The sequence below is a fragment of the Aspergillus karnatakaensis genome, assembly GCF_047715665.1.
Source record: "Aspergillus karnatakaensis strain CBS 102800 unplaced genomic scaffold BJY04scaffold_5, whole genome shotgun sequence".
Lineage (NCBI taxonomy): Eukaryota > Fungi > Ascomycota > Eurotiomycetes > Eurotiales > Aspergillaceae > Aspergillus > Aspergillus karnatakaensis.
In genome coordinates, this window is record NW_027395717.1 from 774,188 (window position 1) to 791,298 (window position 17,111).

General features: G+C 51.3%; 6 protein-coding genes across 6 annotated transcripts; 4 read left to right on the forward strand and 2 right to left on the reverse strand.

The window, feature by feature from the left end:
• Positions 1–788: 788 nt before the first annotated feature.
• On the forward strand, positions 789–3,414 carry BJY04DRAFT_214184 (OPT oligopeptide transporter protein-domain-containing protein; the record flags this gene model as incomplete). The annotated part of the gene is made up of 7 exons (XM_073715146.1): positions 789–1,408; positions 1,465–1,667; positions 1,718–1,974; positions 2,024–2,371; positions 2,424–2,606; positions 2,689–3,285; positions 3,349–3,414. 7 exons carry the CDS (start codon positions 789–791, stop codon positions 3,412–3,414), a joined length of 2,274 nt encoding a protein of 757 aa, XP_073575806.1.
• Positions 3,415–6,704: 3,290 nt separating this feature from the next.
• BJY04DRAFT_214185 (uncharacterized protein) lies at positions 6,705–7,748 on the forward strand (the record flags this gene model as incomplete). The annotated part of the gene is made up of 4 exons (XM_073715147.1): positions 6,705–6,886; positions 6,944–7,084; positions 7,135–7,278; positions 7,343–7,748. The coding sequence occupies 4 exons, from the start codon at positions 6,705–6,707 to the stop codon at positions 7,746–7,748; spliced, it is 873 nt and encodes a 290-aa protein (XP_073575807.1).
• Positions 7,749–8,591: 843 nt separating this feature from the next.
• BJY04DRAFT_230200 (putative C6 transcription factor) lies at positions 8,592–10,728 on the forward strand (the record flags this gene model as incomplete). Its single annotated transcript, XM_073719233.1, has 2 exons — positions 8,592–8,912; positions 8,957–10,728. The coding sequence occupies 2 exons, from the start codon at positions 8,592–8,594 to the stop codon at positions 10,592–10,594; spliced, it is 1,959 nt and encodes a 652-aa protein (XP_073575808.1). The 3' UTR covers positions 10,595–10,728.
• BJY04DRAFT_230204 (putative FAD-binding monooxygenase) lies at positions 10,128–12,004 on the reverse strand. The gene has a single exon (XM_073719234.1). The coding sequence runs from the start codon at positions 11,965–11,967 to the stop codon at positions 10,639–10,641; it is 1,329 nt and encodes a 442-aa protein (XP_073575809.1). The 5' UTR covers positions 11,968–12,004; the 3' UTR covers positions 10,128–10,638.
• Positions 12,005–12,171: 167 nt separating this feature from the next.
• Positions 12,172–13,874, reverse strand: BJY04DRAFT_179656 (uncharacterized protein). Its single transcript, XM_073709936.1, has 5 exons — positions 13,404–13,874; positions 13,186–13,344; positions 12,962–13,120; positions 12,758–12,883; positions 12,172–12,692 (listed from the first exon to the last, which is right to left on the reverse strand). Exons 1-5 carry the CDS (start codon positions 13,865–13,867, stop codon positions 12,311–12,313), a joined length of 1,290 nt encoding a protein of 429 aa, XP_073575810.1. The 5' UTR covers positions 13,868–13,874; the 3' UTR covers positions 12,172–12,310.
• Positions 13,875–15,643: 1,769 nt separating this feature from the next.
• Positions 15,644–16,765, forward strand: BJY04DRAFT_214189 (LysM peptidoglycan-binding domain-containing protein; the record flags this gene model as incomplete). Its single annotated transcript, XM_073715148.1, has 4 exons — positions 15,644–15,811; positions 15,901–15,991; positions 16,044–16,646; positions 16,701–16,765. 4 exons carry the CDS (start codon positions 15,644–15,646, stop codon positions 16,763–16,765), a joined length of 927 nt encoding a protein of 308 aa, XP_073575811.1.
• Between the last annotated feature and the right edge of the window lie 346 nt (positions 16,766–17,111).

The window sequence follows — 17,111 nt, forward strand, 5'->3', positions numbered from 1 at the left end:
TTACGACGCACCGGCTATTTTAGTAATCCACAGAAAAGCCTAGTCGGACCTGTTTGGATTCCATAGCACAAGTAAAGCAGAACCGGGCATGTGCCTGACAATATCTGCCTTGCACAGCTGGGCAGTGGTAGCTCTGGCTTCTTTGATAAGAGATGCTTGCATTTCTCATGCTCTTTACTTAACTCGGAGCTGTGGTAGCAGCCGTCTTGACTCTTATAGGGACATTGAAAGGGGAGAACCTTTCTATAGTTGGTATGTCAGTCTGCACCAACCATACATGTACGTATCCACGGGGGAGAAAGGCTAGTAGGTGACGGTCTTCCTGTCGGATAGTGGTGAGGGAATTAGCTTGATCATGTTTTCTGTGACCTGGTGAACAGAAACCTTCCTTCCCATTGCTATCTGATTGCAAGGGAAAGTTCTGTCGTGGCTGCGACAGCCGACATTGTCCGTTTGTCTAGGCCTCGCTTTGGTAATTATTATGACACCTGAACAAGAAGATTTCCATTCTATTGGATGGACATATCAAGAGAATCTCCGTAATCCTGAGAAGAAAAGAGATAGTCCGTTGTTATCAGATCCACCAAGTAGGCAGACACGTTTTCCAAGATAAGCGTTCCCAAGCTTTGATGGACCCACCCCCCTTGGTTAGCCTTATAGGGCTGAAGTATGTCACGCTGCGTCAGCTGGCGGTTAGCACGGCATATTTATCAGATCCTACTTAATCTGATCTTTTCCTCGCGGTACGTCCTTGTCTTATCAATCTTTCCCTCATGGCGAATATCACAATGGCGGAGACCAAAAAGGTAGAAATCCAAGAACAGACCGTCCCCACCGAACCCGACCCCCTCGACAACATCTTCCGCGCCGCCGGCATCGGTCTCTCCGAAAATGATCCCACCGAACCGATTCTCACTCTCCGAATGTGGGTGCTCGGCATCCTTTTCTGCGTCGTTGCCAGCGGCCTCAACACCCTTTATACCCTCCGCACCCCGTCCTTGACCATATCCGCCTCGGTAGCTCTGTTACTCGCATACCCGCTTGGCAAGCTCTGGGAGAAGACCATTCCGAGCTGGAATATACCGCTAGGGCCATGGTCATTCAACCTCAATCCAGGCCCTTTCAATACAAAAGAACATGTCTTGATCTATATCATGTCGAATCTGAGTGTCTATGTCCGGCTGGGTGCGGATGTGCTGACCGAACAGCAAATGTTCTACGGCTATCCCACAGTTTTCGGGTTCAAGTTCATGATCACGCTTGCCACATTCTTGATTGGGTTCTGTCTTGCGGGATTGTTTGCTGGGATTGCGGTTAAGCCGAGAGAGCTGGTTTGGCCCGGTGTGCTCGGGGTCACGGCTCTGGTTTCGACCTTGCATGGGACCGGGCAGAAGGATGTACAGGCCCGGTAGGCATTAATATTTGTATTTGGGCTTTTCCTTTAGATGAGACTGACGAGCATAGGTACGACACGTGGAAAATCTCTCGCTACGCCTTCTTCACCTTGACCTTCTGCGTCTCCTTCTGCTGGTACTGGTTCCCAGACCTGATCTTCCCAGCACTCAGCAATTTCAACTTTCCGTGCTGGATCAAGCCTGATTCTGCCGTTGTCAATCAGGTCTTCGGAATGAAGAGTGGGATGGGGTTGCTTCCTATTACGCTTGACTGTTTGTTTTTACTATTTCTACATTCAGGAATTCAATTAACAGAAGTATAGGGAGTCAGATTTCCTACGTCGGATCACCACTGCTCGTTCCAACCTGGGCGGTATTTAACGTCTTCGGCGGCCTTGTCTTCTGGATCTGGATCGTAGCGGTGGCGTTCTATTATACCAATGTCTGGAATACGGCGTATCTACCTTTTCAGAGTTCCAAGGTGTTTGATAATACTGGGGTTGTGTATAATGTTTCGAGAATTGTCAATGCTGCCTCAGGATATAAGCTTGATGTGGCCAAGTATGAGGAGTATTCGCCGGTAGTCTTTGCGTCTCATACTGGATCTATAAGTCGCTAACGTGTAGCAGGTATACATGCCCGTGACTTACGCCTTGAATATGTTCGGACTGTCGTTCGCTACGCTTACCTCTCTTCTTGTCTGGGTCATTCTCGAGCATCACGAAGTTATGATGACCGGGGCGAGGAGGATTCCGCAGCTCCTCATGCAGTCCCTTCAGGGTTTTTCACGGAAAGGTCAAGACGGCAATGACAAAACCGACAATGTCGATACTAATGAGGTACCAATGTGGTGGTATCTCATCTGCTGCGGCCTATCGCTCTTCATCGCGATCTTCGCCGTGGAATACTGGGACGTCGAGCTGCGATGGTATGGTGTGCTGCTTGCCTGTGCCGTGGCTCTAGTCTTTTATCCTCCGGTTTGTTACCCTCACATCGAGAATTTATCGGTAACCTAATAAGAAGCTACAGCTAGCAATGGTCTACGCCACCGCAAACCTCAAAATCAACATCGACATCTTCTGCCGCATCGTCGCCGGCCTGATCTTCGAAGGCAAAGTCCTCGCCAATATCTGGTTCTTCGATCTCGGCTATATAACAACCATCAAGGGACTGTACTTTGCCCAGGATATGAAATTGGCGCACTACTGCCATGTTCGTCTCCCCTCCCCCAGTAACCCTAGATCCTTCTCCATTCCATCTTTCCAACGGCAAATATTAATACTAGAACTAACAGATCCCCGCACGCCCCCTCTTCCTCGTCCAACTAACCGGCATCCTCTTCGGAACCCTCTCCTCCCTCGGCGTACTAACCTGGTCTTTCGCTAACATCCCCCATATCTGCACATCCAAAGCCCCAAACGGGTTTACGTGTCCATTCTCCAGCACGCACTTCAACACATCGCTCATCTGGGGCGCCATCGGGCCACGCAGATACTTTGCGGAGAATAACTACTCGGCCCTCCTCTACTTCTTCGTTATCGGTGCTGTCCTTCCCATACCAATGTATATCCTCGCTCGTCGAACCAAAACCGGAACAGGAGAGAAGAAGTGGGGAGGAGTTTTGAAACATATTCACATCCCTCTTTTCATCGGCGGATTGAACTACCTCCCTCCCGCGACAGGAATGAACTACGGGTCTTGGGTTCTCGTTGCTATGATCTTTGGATGGGTCATACGGAAGAGAGCCGAGGGATGGTGGGTCAAGTATAACTTCGTGCTGAGTGCTGCGCTGGATTCGAGTGTTGGTGTTGCCGGGGTGGTGATCTTTCTGACGGTGTACTTTACGGGGGCAGCGGATGGGTTCAAGTGGTGGGGGACGGAGGTTTATAAGGTATGTTTTTCTTTAGCTTGTTCGATAATACAAAGAGAGGAGTGGTTAATGGGTGCTCAACAGAATACGTGTGACTGGAAGGGGTGTCCGTACTTGGGGGTGCCGGAGGGAGGGAAGTTTGGGGTCTAAATTGCCCTAGCTTAGGACGGTTTGGGGCATTGGAGAAATATACACACCTCTATACGAGTCTCTAATGCCTGCAGTGGAAACAACTAGGGGCTTAATCGCAGAAGAACTATCTCTTCTTTGGATTCTCATCTTCCACGCTCAATAGCATTAGTTGGTACGTCTACCTAATGAGAAAAGTCCTTCTGATTTCTGCAGAGCTGAGCCGATCACGGTTGTATTGCATTGCATAACTCAGACAGCGCCCGGGCGGCTTTTAATCCGTACTGAGACTAATGAAAAATGACGGCGAGGCGTTCTGCTGATCTCAGGGCTTTTATCCGGGACGCCACTTGTATCGTCGGCTAGCCACCGAGTCGAGCCGGGTAAGGAACTATGTAGTAATGTACACAGATTGATAGAGTATCGGGGGTAGGAAAGCCGAGATGAGGATAGGCAGGGTAGCAGATCGGACATCATAGCAGAGAACAGCCGCCACTCCTAGCTGGGGATAAGATATCATGACGGAGGTACGTTGGTGGGGTAGGATGAAGGAGCACGCGCGTGGCTCAGATAAAGACAGCTGATTGATTGATAAAGGGGCTGGGGCAACCTCAGCGAGTAGTAGAGGGTCACCGTTTGAGATCATAAGCAGATAACTCATGACTGAAATTGTGGGTGGCTTTCGGTACTGGCACTGCTCTGAAGGCTTGCCCATGTCTATGCTCTGCGAAAAGAGCTACCGGGTAGAGGCGACTGAAGAAGCCATGGTGTTGCTTCTTTAGTATGCGCATCGTAGCTCAGCGTATGTGAGTTGCAGCTGACCGACATGACTGTCTGAGTGGCCGCACTTAGATACCCTTGAATCTGGTTTGTCTTGATCAATCTGTCTACTCCCGTGGCTTCAGCGCCATGATGGCAAGAAACTTGAGTCAAAAAGTACAGAGGACTACTGTGTTTAACGCACAGAGGCATAGCTTCACAAGTCAAGCAGTGTTGCCCTCATTGTGAATCTACACCAAGGGACGGACATAGTTAGCTACTGTGGGTCTTGCCCTGCTCTCCGTCTGAGACGATCAGTTTAACCGCTTTCATACATACCCCGAGGGCTTCTCATTGGCCTGCAAAGTGGCGCCCTCGATATATCAGCCAAGGTATTCCACTACTCACCATACTGACATCAATAGTAACATCCTTTGACTTTCTTTCGCTCTGCAAGAAAGCGACGAGAACATCACCATAAGCACATTAAATCCTGCCTGGGTCTGTTACCTGTATTACCCTCACCAAAGCCAAGTCAACTACTATCGAAAACAGTCAAGCTCAGTGGGCACGGCCCCAGGATAGGGTTACAAAAATGCTTACCCAATGCTGATGCCGTCCCGATCAGGCAACGCTTGGGTCTCGGCGCAACAAAACAGGAACAGGAGCTCAATTATCTCTCGGATCTGGATTTTAGATGCTTACCATAGTTTCTGCCTCCATCTCTGCGGGAATGTCCAAGCGTGGCGTTCATCTTCGAACTTAGCCTGCCTCTTCCGACCTGATTTGGACTCAGGTACCCAGGACCGATCCCATGATCCTGACAGAACGATAAGACACAGTAGTACAGTACACATCGCCGACAATACCCGTGGCGAGGCTGGCTGCTACTACTTAGATGACAGTGAAACAGTTGCGTCTGTGGCGCTGCTGCTGTTGGCGGTCAATGTCCGTCGGATAAACGAGTGGAACTCGCCTAGACTGACAATGCGCTTGAGGTGAAACTAGTGCTGTTAAGTGGCAGCGGGTGCTGGAGAAGATAATGGGGGATATCATTACTAGGTACGGTATTCCTACAATTCCAGGGGGTTTCGGTCAGTGTGGTTCTATGGACCAAGGTCTACTGGCTATCCTTGAGGAGGTAAGATAATGTACGAAATACAGAGATGTTAGAAGAACGAGAGGTTAATGCTGAGCTGTACTTTCGCTGAATTAAGATCAGAAAGAGGAATACCAGACCTAGTGCACGTACGTTCCGTATGGCTTTACAGATCACTTCGCTTCCCGAGCGCTCTGCGTTTCAGCAGCATGTCTAAGCATGGGTATATCCTGACTTATGGTGTACTCCCTTAATTTCGCTTGCTCTCCGGAGCGATACTTCTTTGCGGTTTCTCTGCCCAAGTGGATGATTTAGTTTTCCGTATCCGGCAGGTGGTATTGAAGTCATGATAGTGATGTAAGTGGCATCTGGCTGTCGAAAAGACTCAAAATCCAAAGGTGATACTAAGTACTTTGAGCGATGTATATTGAGTGAAAATAGCTTACTGGCACCAAAGCTGCAGGAACTCCACGGGCTCATCCCGGCATGGCAGCTCTTAGTCCACGCCACGCCCACTGCGCGTTCTTCAGGAAGACAATCCTTGAATGTGGGGTTTGGGGGCCAATATATGGAGAAGCAAAGCCAATAATGCACAGGGCAGGTAGGTGCTTAGTGTAGTACTGGCCTAAACGTACGTTTGTTCCCTAGACTGCTCTACCACGAAGAACATATTTCTCCTCTGGCAAAGAAGGTAATTAAGCTAAGGGATCTGCTACTCTGGTTTACTTGTGAGAAGGATTTACGACCGTGTAGAGCTCTAGATGTAGAGCTAAAGGTAACAAGAATGCCTTAGGGGATCTACATGGTTCCAGATCAGGAAAAGCTAAGCGAGGGGATGGAACTTATACTCGTGCATCAGTCTACGCTACGAAACGACTAGGGCCAAATGATTCCATTAAACGAGGACCACAGATAGTAACACTGATTATGGGGTACCTGCACGAGTCAATTGTTAGTCCACCTGGTGCTTCTCGCCAGGACCAACTCCGTCAGGCGCTCGATCAAGGAGCATTTACCCTTGTCTCAGGTACTGTGGATATACTGCTGATCGACAGCCCAAACACAATCGCCTACTCAACCATGAGGGTGACAAGCTGCAGCATTGAACCTTGCCACGGCCCCCAACTTCAACTTAGGGCACTGAAAACAAGGAATTGACTTTGTAGTCTCCGCCGAACTGCTCTCTGCATTGTTGATCACCTTAACGGCGGCTTGGCTTGGAGAGTGAGTATCTACAGTTGTATACAGCTACACCAGACAACTAACCATGATGTCAGTGGCAAGGGACAGGAAACTGGAGACTGATACTGGTAGCCGAGTACACTTCCACATCGTCAAAGGTATATAAAGGCCGTGATGTTCGAACAGAAGAAACCCATCCATCATCTCAAGCACCGCAAAGCAAAGCATCGACTCCAGTCCAGCATCACCAAGCCAGCATCAACAAGTCAAGATGGTGACTCTCCGCGCCTCCGTCCTCGCCTCTGTGGCCACCGTGCTCTCTGTCATCGGCACAAACGCAGCCAACATTGGTTTCTGTACCGACGCCAGCTGCTCGTCCAGCTGCCCACTCTACCATGACACTCTGGACTATCCCAACTGCTGGAGCGTTCCCGTCGACAACCTTGATAACAAGTCAGACCCGGTCCTCCCTTAAGTACTTGGCACGCCGTTTTCTAACAGCTTCACTAGGGGCTACGAGCTGAACCCAGCGGGCGGCTACATTGTCTACCTTGATGTCCCCCAGCCGGAATCAGGCTGCGCGTTCATCATCGGATCCGGTATCGACTGCGGTGTTGCTGTTGGCCGATTTGAGAATGCAATTTGTGTCCGGTAAGTACATCACCACTCTGTCCAGACGTGACTGACTAACAATCGTGTAGTCAAGCGTGGACCACCACCCTGACTCTCACCCACTGCTGCGGCGAATGCGGTGGGGTTGGAGCCAGCCTCAACGGCATTCCAGTCGAGGGCAACCTGCTTGAGTCCCGATCAGTCGCGAAGCGTGACTGCTCAACCTGGACCACGTAAGCCGCCAATGCCATCTCCACACAAGTAATGGGCACATATACTGACGCAAAGGTCAAACAGCACCGAAGCCGCCCACGACAGCTACGGCTCCAACCAAGCCGTCTCCAACGTCGTGACTGGCCCCGCAGACGTTCAGATCTCCAAAACCGTGACCACCGGCCGGTCCTCCTCCTTCTCTCTCAGCGTCGGAGACCCCTACGGCGTCGCCTCCGCCTCCACCGGCATCACCTTTGAGGAGTCGACCTCGACTGCGCTTTCCTACACCTTCCAGGTTCTGGAAGGCCAGACCGGATACATTGCTTGGACTCCCCTTGTCTCTTGCGTTGATGGTACTCTCTCTGGCTGCGACGGTGCTTCTGACGAGACGGGTACCCTGTGTACCCCTAAGAAGGACTCCGATGGCAATGTTGTCGGGCAGTACACTTTTGTCTCCAGCGCAAGGGTTGCGAAGCCCTTGAAGGCTTAAGCTCTGAGATAGGAGATTTGTAGTGTTACAGTCATGCTCGTGAAATGGGAGATGGATCGATGGGCGTGCTTGTGTGCTCCGCTTGTTTGTCAGGGAGTAGATAGATGCATATTGCATCCTATCTTATCTCAGTCACTCGTTCTATTATTTATTAGTCTTTAGAGCTTCAGGCTGTATCTGAATTGAATGAGATGGTGTTGTTGTGAAATGGTCCCCTACTGAAGGCCAGATTAGCCCTGACTTGGTGCACGTGACTTTCTCACCCCAGTCGGAGATATAATTAAAGCCGAGTCCGGCCCCCTGAAGGGACAAAAGGGCAAAATCGTAGACCGCGTTAGCTCGTAATTAGGTATCTTTCTCTCCTCCTACTCTACACCACTCAAGATGCCACGGCCTTCCATTGATCTGGAGCCTTATAAGGCAGAAATCTCTGAGTTATACCAGACTGGCACACCAGCACCAGAGATTGCCACCATCCTAAGTACTGAATACGGCATTGAGGTCAGGGAGCGTACGATCAAGGCCCGCCTTAGCTCCTGGGGTATCCACAAGATCAACCGGACAGCACGGCATGATACCACTCTTCATGAACGAATCAAAGCTCTCATGTATCAGGCTGGCCTCTCAGACAGGGAAATTCTTCAAGCTTTAAAGCGAGAAGGCTATGACCTGAAACCACGAACACTAAAGTCTGTTCGACACCAGCAAGGCTTCTTCCGGCGACAGTCCAACCCAGCCGATACGGCCGAGCATACGCCCGACCACCGACCACCTGCACACTTTGTTTCTCATTCAACCTCCCCTCCAGTTTCCGCTCGCCATGCTTCAACTCCTAATCCCGATATGCCCGATTCATCTAGGCCTCGCAAGCGTCAGCGCATATCGCTGTCCTGTACAGAGTGCCGTCGCCGGAAAGTCCGCTGCGACCACGCGAAGCCACACTGCGGCCCGTGTAGAGCTCTCAACCTGGTCGAGCACTGTATCTACCAGAAGAACCGACGGGTCGCGGTAATCGATAAGCAGCAATCTCAGCAGCATGTTGCGCTCGAGCAGTCTCGCCATACAGCCACCCCCGCTGACCCCGGTCCGTCCAGCAGAATCACTGGCGTGGTATCGAAATCGAGGGTGTTTGGCCACGGCCATTGGATGAATACCATGTCGCTTGTATGTTCTCCTAGACTATCACTTCTGTGCTGACAAGTATGTAGATGGAAGGACTCCCCTCTTTCGAACCGATCGGCGCAACCTTTGAGACCCTTCGAGGAAGCGACGAGGGTGTGCAGAATGAAGTCACAGAGACAGTAGCTCAGTGCAAGCAGTTAGCTCGAATCATCAAGAGACAACGGCCAAGTCGGAAGGGCCTACCTCCGGATGTCCAGCATATTTTACCGGATCGGGTGATCTTAGAGCAGCTGGTCGAGCTCTACTTTGACACCTTTGAGTTTTGTTACGGGATACTCGATCATCCGTCACTCATGGCGGGATATGAACGGTTCAGAGCTCGACCAGAACACACGGATAGCGTAGTAACCGTGCAACTGCTACTGGTAACGGCTATTGCTGGCCCTTTGCACTCGGATGCGAATGTCCGTCGCGATTTGGCAATAAAGTCGCGGCTGTGCGTCGATATTGCGCAGACATGGCTCTCTGCGCCGCTCGAGAAGAACAGGTTCACTCTTGGGGCGGTACAGGTACACTGCCTGCTTCTCCTTGCTCGTCAAGTCAACCAAATTGGCGCAGACCTCGTCTGGACTTCGGCCGGCACATTGCTGCGGATGGCGATGCAGGTCGGATTACATCAAGACCCAGACCTCCTCGGAAACATGGACGTGCGGCAGAAGGGGCTTCGCAGGCGGTTATGGTATACTATCCTAGAAATAAACGTACAGTCTGCGTTGGATTCCGGAATGCCGCCGATGATCTCAACCGGAGACTACAATACCAAGCCGCCAGCTGATCCTGAAGACGGTGAACCAACCCAAACAGTCTCGTTTCAGAACTTACTGGCAAAGGCCCTTCCGCTCCGGCTGCAAGTTACTAAAGCGATCAATGAAATGCTAGGAGAAACACCGTACGATCAGGTGCTAGAGCTCGGAAATGAGCTAGTCAACGCTTGCCGTGATGCCGCGGCCTCTATATCGCGGACTACTCCAAGCGGCACATTTGCATCTAGCTTCTGCAGCCACCTCCTGGGTCGGTTCACATTGTGCCTTCACTACCGATTCGCCGTAAAGGCGAAAACAAACCCTCTATATGCGTACTTTCAACAAGCCGCCTTGGAGTCTACTCTGGATCTGATCTCGCTTCTTGAGGACGAACCTTACAACCGCGTGCTTTGCACTGGAGGCGGCATGTTCCGAGACATTATCACGCGCGGCGCACTGCTCATCTTCCTCGAGATAGTACCCGCCCCCGAATCTGAAACGTCTATCTTCGCAAAAAGGCGCAACCGCGCGCACAGGGAATCGATGCTCCGAGAAGCTCGGCGTTTGGTACAGTACGCGAGAGATAGGATCTTCTGCGGTGATATGAATATCAAGCTTTATGTGTGGCCGAGGATGATGGTAGCTCAGGCTGAGGCTCTTCTGGATGAGTTGCCTGTCGACGAAGCTATCGCGAGGGCTATGCATGAGGGCTTGAATGAGTGCCATGCCATACTGAGAGAGGTGGCTGCGAGTGCTTCTGGTGTTGTCCCTGGCTCGGATCCTGGGTTCTGGGCGTCAAACCCGGTCTCTCCGCCTGATCTTGACTTTAACTTCGACTCGGATTTCGATGGGTTGAATAACGAGATCTTTGGTTTTGATTTTGCAAATGCTGATGGTCTTGCGGAGTGGATAGGAGCGTGATATTGAGAATTGTAATCTACGGAGTACACTGCATGCGTAACGATTTAACTGTCCGCCATACCTCGATCCAATTCAGGATAGTCAGGGAGCGCCCATCCCTTGGTATCCTCTCGCAGAACCCACCGAGCAAGCACATCGAGTCTCAGCAATGACGAAATCCAAAAGAGATAGTAAACCAAAGCGATTCCCAAGGATGAGCTAGGGAATTTATCCATGTAGTTGTCGCTGTCCGTCAGGCCTTTCTGAACCTGGTCCATGAACGGTCTCAGCTTCTTCTCGTACTCCTGCAAAGCAGCTGTGATGGCCTCATCTGATACCACCCCTGGGTCACCGGAGCAGTGCTTTGCAATCTCGCCTGCGAGGATGTACGCCCCGACGATTCCACATGTCGTACCCATGCCCGTCATAGCAGAAGGGCAGTACGCTGCATCGCCGACAAGCACAGCGCGGCCCTGATGCCACCTATCCAGCTTGATGACTCCGATGCGCTCGCGGTAGTAGTCATCCGCTTCGACGAGGCCTTGCACAGTTCTCTCGACATTCCAACCAGTGCCCTTAAACACCTGCACAAGTGCTCTCTTCTCTTCTTCAAGACTGTCGCTCCTGACGCTGCTCGAGCTGTTCAACTCCACCGCGGCATCCGTCCTGCAAAAGACGTATGCCTGGTAAACATCCGGCCTGTGCCGCCGCACCATCACCCCCCGATTCCGCGTTGCCATAAACCCAACAGCATCATAGTTCTCTCCCTCCTTCATCTTCTGCGCAACCGTGCCATACGCCGCGTAGGCCCCGAGCGAATGATACCCCGGGTTAACATCGTCATCAACACCATACCCCATCATCATCATCCTCCTCATTCTCGACCCTAACCCATCCGCCCCAACCACAAGATCGAATTCCTCCGTCTTCCCATCTGAGAAAACAACCTCCACACCCCGATCCCCATTCTCCCTCTGCTTAACCTGGGTAACCCAAACCCCAAACCTAACCTCCACCTCATCTCCACCCAAACAACCCGCATAGAGCATCCGGCAGAAATCCCCCCTCATAATCTCAAACTCACTCGTGAAGCTCTGCAGTCCCTTCCCGCTCTTATTCGCAGGGAAATACCCCCAGCTCTTCCAATTGCTATCAACCATTCGCAACCCCTGTTCTTGCACTGCTACCTTCTGGAAGGCCTCTTCCAGACCCATCCGGCGCAGGACCTGGATTCCGGGGCCGCGGAGGTCGACTTGTAGGCCTGTGTCTCGGAGGGAAGGGGCGCGTTCGAGGAGGGTGATTTTGAGTTGGTGCTTGGAATCCTTATTCAGGTTGGAAAGGAGCAGGGTTAGGGCTGTGCCGGCTATGCCGGCGCCGCAGATGAGGATTTTCATATTCGTAGTAGTAGATTAGGATTGAGATAGATTGAAGGAGAAGGAGCGGATAGTAATTTATTTATTCGAGGACGCTTAAGAGTCAACCAGGGTTTATATAGCCGCTCTCTCGCAGCTTTCTGCCCTGGCGTTCGCCCCGGCCGAGGGGAGAGGGAGACCGATAGAGCCGATAGGGCTGAGTGCACCCATTCAAGATAGGGCTGGGGTTTCTGCAAACCTGGCTCATTCATTAAATCTTATGCTCCGGGCTCTTTTACGGATTTCGGATTCATTACAGGTTTAAAAATGTTATGTATTGATTATGGGGTATCATACATCGTCGACCTATCAGTAAGTCCCAGATCTAAAACACCACCTCCACCAGTCCAACAAGGAGCAGGGAAGTAGCAACCGCAACGCTGATACCTCTCTTCAGATCTAGCGCGAGCGTAGTTGACCCGTTATCATTGTCCGGTGTGCTTCCTTCCGCATCTGCGTCTCCATTTGCAGCCTCGTCGCTTCCTTCCGATGAAGATGATTCCGTCTCTGACCCTTCTCCACCCTGGTCGGTCGTCTCATCCTCATTATCCTCACTCTCATCACCTCCACTTCCTTCAGCCGAAACACAGGTAACCTCATTCCGCAATGTAGAGCTCGCATACGTCTCTACAATCGCATCACAGTCAAGCGGCAGTTCAGAGTCGATACGAAGAAGATCAAAAGCGAAGAGGGCTGGGAGGTCGACGCTACAGGAGTCAGGACAGTTAGTAAACTACGCCTCAAAGTTAGCTTTAGATGGACGACTACTCACCTCTCAATCTTCCCGGTTAGCTCAATCACCTTCGCGGCATAAAGCGACGGGAGCTCAATGGAGAGCGGGTCTCCGGCGTTGATGGTTAGGTTTCCCTTTATAGACCTGAGGTCGGGGAGGGAGAGGCTGAGATTGTAATTGAGTGTTAGCGACTATCTGCATTGTGATATGCTAGTAATAAAGCAGGAGGTTGGGGGAACGGACGAGGAAATATTGCCTGCAACGAGTAGATTCCCGTCTACTGTCGCCAGACGCGGAAGGTCGAGCGGTAAAGATTCTCCCCAGAGGGTAAAGTTCGATGCCCTGTAGCCGGGAATCGTGTTCCAGGAGTCGGTGAGCTCGGTGAGTTCGGGGAAGGAGATGCTGCGATGAAGGGTACATTTTTTAGTTGCCTATCTCTTAATGTTGGGTCATAAGTCAGGTTATACCTGGAAGTCTTTCCCCCAATGATGATTGCGCTAGCAGAGGTAACAAGGGGAAATGATATATTCAGACTTGTTTCACCTAGGGTGTCAGGAGACGCAGAGAGTAGTCTATTGGAGATCCAGATTTCGTCGTGGACGGTGTCGAGGGCGCCGAAGGTGACACTGACGGGAGCGACGATTAGCAGGCCGAATGAGAGTAATCGCTAGAAAAATGTACTCACTCGGAGAAATTGCCGCGCAAAGTCAAATAATAAACCTCCTTCAGGGCTGGGACATCCAGGACATCCAGATGCGCAGGGGTGTAGACGCTGAGAGACTCTGCAGACACGAGCTTCGGGGCGGACAATGTTTCCAGGTTATCCCCCAACTGAAGATACAGTCTTTTCGCGTACTCCAGATCTGGGAGTTCAAAGGAAGGAATGTCGAGTAGGCGGCCGCTTCCATCAGACCCGGCAATCAGTTCAGAGACATTCACTATACCAGGGAGTGAAAAGGGTCCAGTAAAGTTGGTGGTGACTTGGTATCCGTATCGAAGAGTCGTGCATTTGTCGGTGATGGCGTCTATGTCTTCCTGCGAGTGGATTTCTTCGTAGTCGATGAGGGAGCCTCCACACTCTTGGGCTGCAGCGCCGGGGATACCGCTTGCCACAAGGCTGAAGCCTAGAGGGAGTAAGGAAAGCCACATTGCGTCGACGGCAAAGGGCAAAAAAAGATGTTCGATCCGCGGGGCGCGAGGCTCTTTAAGAGAGGCGTTGGTTGGAGTTACATCGCCTACAGGTACCCGCTTCTTAGTGCTACTTAGCGGCTGGGCGTTGGGGGTTTTGCTGGAACGATGTACAGTTTGGGACTGGTTCTGTCACTAGGCGAGGACTAATTAACTCAGAACTTTTGTGTCTTATCAGACGGAATACGTTGGTGGGTTGACTGGTTGACGGTTGGCTGGTTAGGGCTAGTAGGTGGGCGGCAGCCCTATGGAGATTATTGCCCCTCCCGAGTTGTAGATTTCAAGAAGCAATGTAGACTTGACAATAAAATAAGTTCTAGATAGAATTAATCTCGATCGGACACAGCACGTACACGGACCTACCAGGTAATGAATGAATGTCATTGCATACATATCATGATCAAGGAGCACTGAGCAAGGTACATGAACCGACTCCCTGACGTAGTATGCAGAAGTGAAGAACCTGGTATCACTAGAGCTTCTTAAGTGTATACCCCCTCTTACTACTCTCCTTGCTCGGTAACTCAAACACCCACGGCCTAAAACTGATCAAACTGACACTCCCAAGTTGTATAAATCGTCGTACTATCATCCTCAAAGTCCTTGACCGGATCCCACGCACAATTCACTTCCTGCACCTTCCCATTGATATCCCTCAGCGAAGCTGTAATCGACTTGTCGTCTTTATTGTCCGACTGAACCGTCGCCTGGAAAGGCGCATCGATCAGGTCCAAGTCAAACGGGCACCCCCAGCGATCACAGTACAGAGCGAGGTCTGCAGCTGGGCAGCCGTCTTGGGGGCCGTCGAGGGGTTCAAGGGGGTAACTGCCTCCGTCGCTGCTTTTGGCGGACGCGCTGAGGGGGCAGCCGACGCCTGGGTCGCCGCCTGGGAGGGTGGGCACGACGACGAAGCCGTAGCCGATTCGGAGGGTGACTTCGGCCAGGGTGGTTGAGGCTAGGAGAGCGGTGGCGATGGTGGTAGGTATGAAGCGCATGTTGGCGGCTGCAGAAGGGTACAGTGCCAGAAGTGTTCGTTTGGTTTGTTGTTTGTTGTGTTGCTGCTATTCTGAAGATGATACAGTCTTTTCTGCAGGTGAACGACCTTCCGCTTTATACACTGTTCGAGGCTGTATAGCGCCCTACGTTGCTGACTGTAGAGACTGATTTCCTTGTTTGAATAGGCTATTGGGCGGTTTAGTGCTTGTAGATCTGATAAAGTATGTCTCAGGCGAGAGTAAATTTTGACGTCACATTGGGGCCGAAATATGCTGGGCTCTTGACTATCTTTATAGGACTGTTGACCAAGGATCATCTATAGCCTATTGAACCGGATCCTGAGAACCTCAATGGCTTAATTTTCAGAGAAGGCATCAACCAAACTGTCACGGTCTCTCCGAAATAAGGAACAAAAAGATTGACCTGATTTGAACGACCTCGGGTCTTCCTGGACCGAAGCACATTAGCCAATCTAAGGTGGCCTTGCGTAGCCTTCGCGTTTCTGCTCGCCTCTGAAAGCAGCTAAGCTGTCTGGTCACTCTACTGTAAGGCCTAGGGTCTCTGCGGTCTGTCAGGATTTCCAGTCTACATGTATTTGTTCTTCAACCAGGTACATCTCTGAGATATGTCACAAAGATACATACATCCCGTGCCTAGATAAACCTCGATTCAAAACGGCCCAGCGTCACCACCGAGCCACAGATCCTTATAGTTACTCTTGCTCCAGATTCCAGTCCGACCATGAGGCGTGCCAGGCTCTTTCAGAAACTTCAAATTAGCATTCTTCATCTTTCCACTGGCCAGGGACTTCAGCCAGGATTTGCCGTCAGGGTGGCCATTGAAGGCACTTTTGAAGCTGGCAGTCGCGAGGCCATGCCATACCGACGCGCTGTTTTCGATGTCCGCAAGGTGGGTGTCAATCCAGTAACAGTAGAGATCGCGGAGCCCTTGCGGCATACTGCTGGGGCTTTCCAGTTGATGGCACTCTTTGTATCCAGAACAAGTGTACCACCTATACGCTTGGTGCCAATGATACGTGTAGAGATCTGGCTCGCAAGAATCTTCTGACCGAAGTTCAGCTGGTTTCCTGTCAGTGCTCCTCCGTCCTACTCTCTTTTGGCTTGGACTAACCGTACACCAGGGAACCCTATCCTTGGGCATGGCTGTAGACATATCAAACGTTCTGTTGGTGACAGCATCTGTTTGTCCCCTCCTGGGGATAGCGACTGGTCGCCTATCACTATCCCTTCTATGACGGCGTCACCGACAGAAACTGCGACTGCGGTGCCTGTGCCAACGGATGCGGCAGAAGGCACCGCGGAACGCTGTGCCGAGTACTATCTTGTACAGCCAGGGGACTACTGTAATACTGTCCTGCTCAAATACGGTATTACCCTTGAAGACTTCCTCTTTCTGAACCAGGGAGTCAACGGCAACTGTACGAACCTTTTTGCTCATGAGAGATACTGCGTGCGGCCAGTTGGCTCTATTGATCAGTACCCGGGACACCCAGGATACATTGGGCCTGACGAGAGCATTACTTACGTCCCTGGTACTGAGTTTCCCGACGCCACCTATGTCCCACAGCCTGTCACCAACCAGACCACCATGCTGCCGTATGCCCCAGGGACCCGTCGGAACTGCCTTGGGTATGCAGATGGATATGAGTTTCAGGCAGCTTCTCTTCGGTGTGTGAGCTATTTGCGCATGTTAAAGGCATCAATCTCGGTACTCTCTCAAACTGGTAAGCCTCACCCTTACCCCACCTGTACCACTCAATCCTCTGACAGAGAGTCAGGAACCCGTCCCTCAACATTAGTTCTCGGGAGTGTGCTTTTGAAACAAATTCTCGGTATTGTGTAGCACTGTACACGTCAACTCAAACCGCTCCTACAGTCGCCCGAAGCAAAACAACAACAACCACTCCAAAGCCTCCGACCTCAGCAACTGACAATGCATGGCCTCTAATCCCTATGCATTAAGGGTAAAATGTGTAGAGAGTTTCTGGGAGGGAGAAGCGTAAAGGGTGTGTTTTTTTGTAGACAGAGTAGGTCCAGTGCCAAGACCTGCCTGTGTTAGGTACTTACCACCTCCCCTCCAAGGTTCCTCCCTGTCTGTTCCTCTTCTCCCTCTTCTCCCTCTTCTCCCTCTTCTCCCTCTTCTCCCTCTTCTCCCTCTTCTCCCTCTTCTCCCTCTTCTCCCTCTTCTC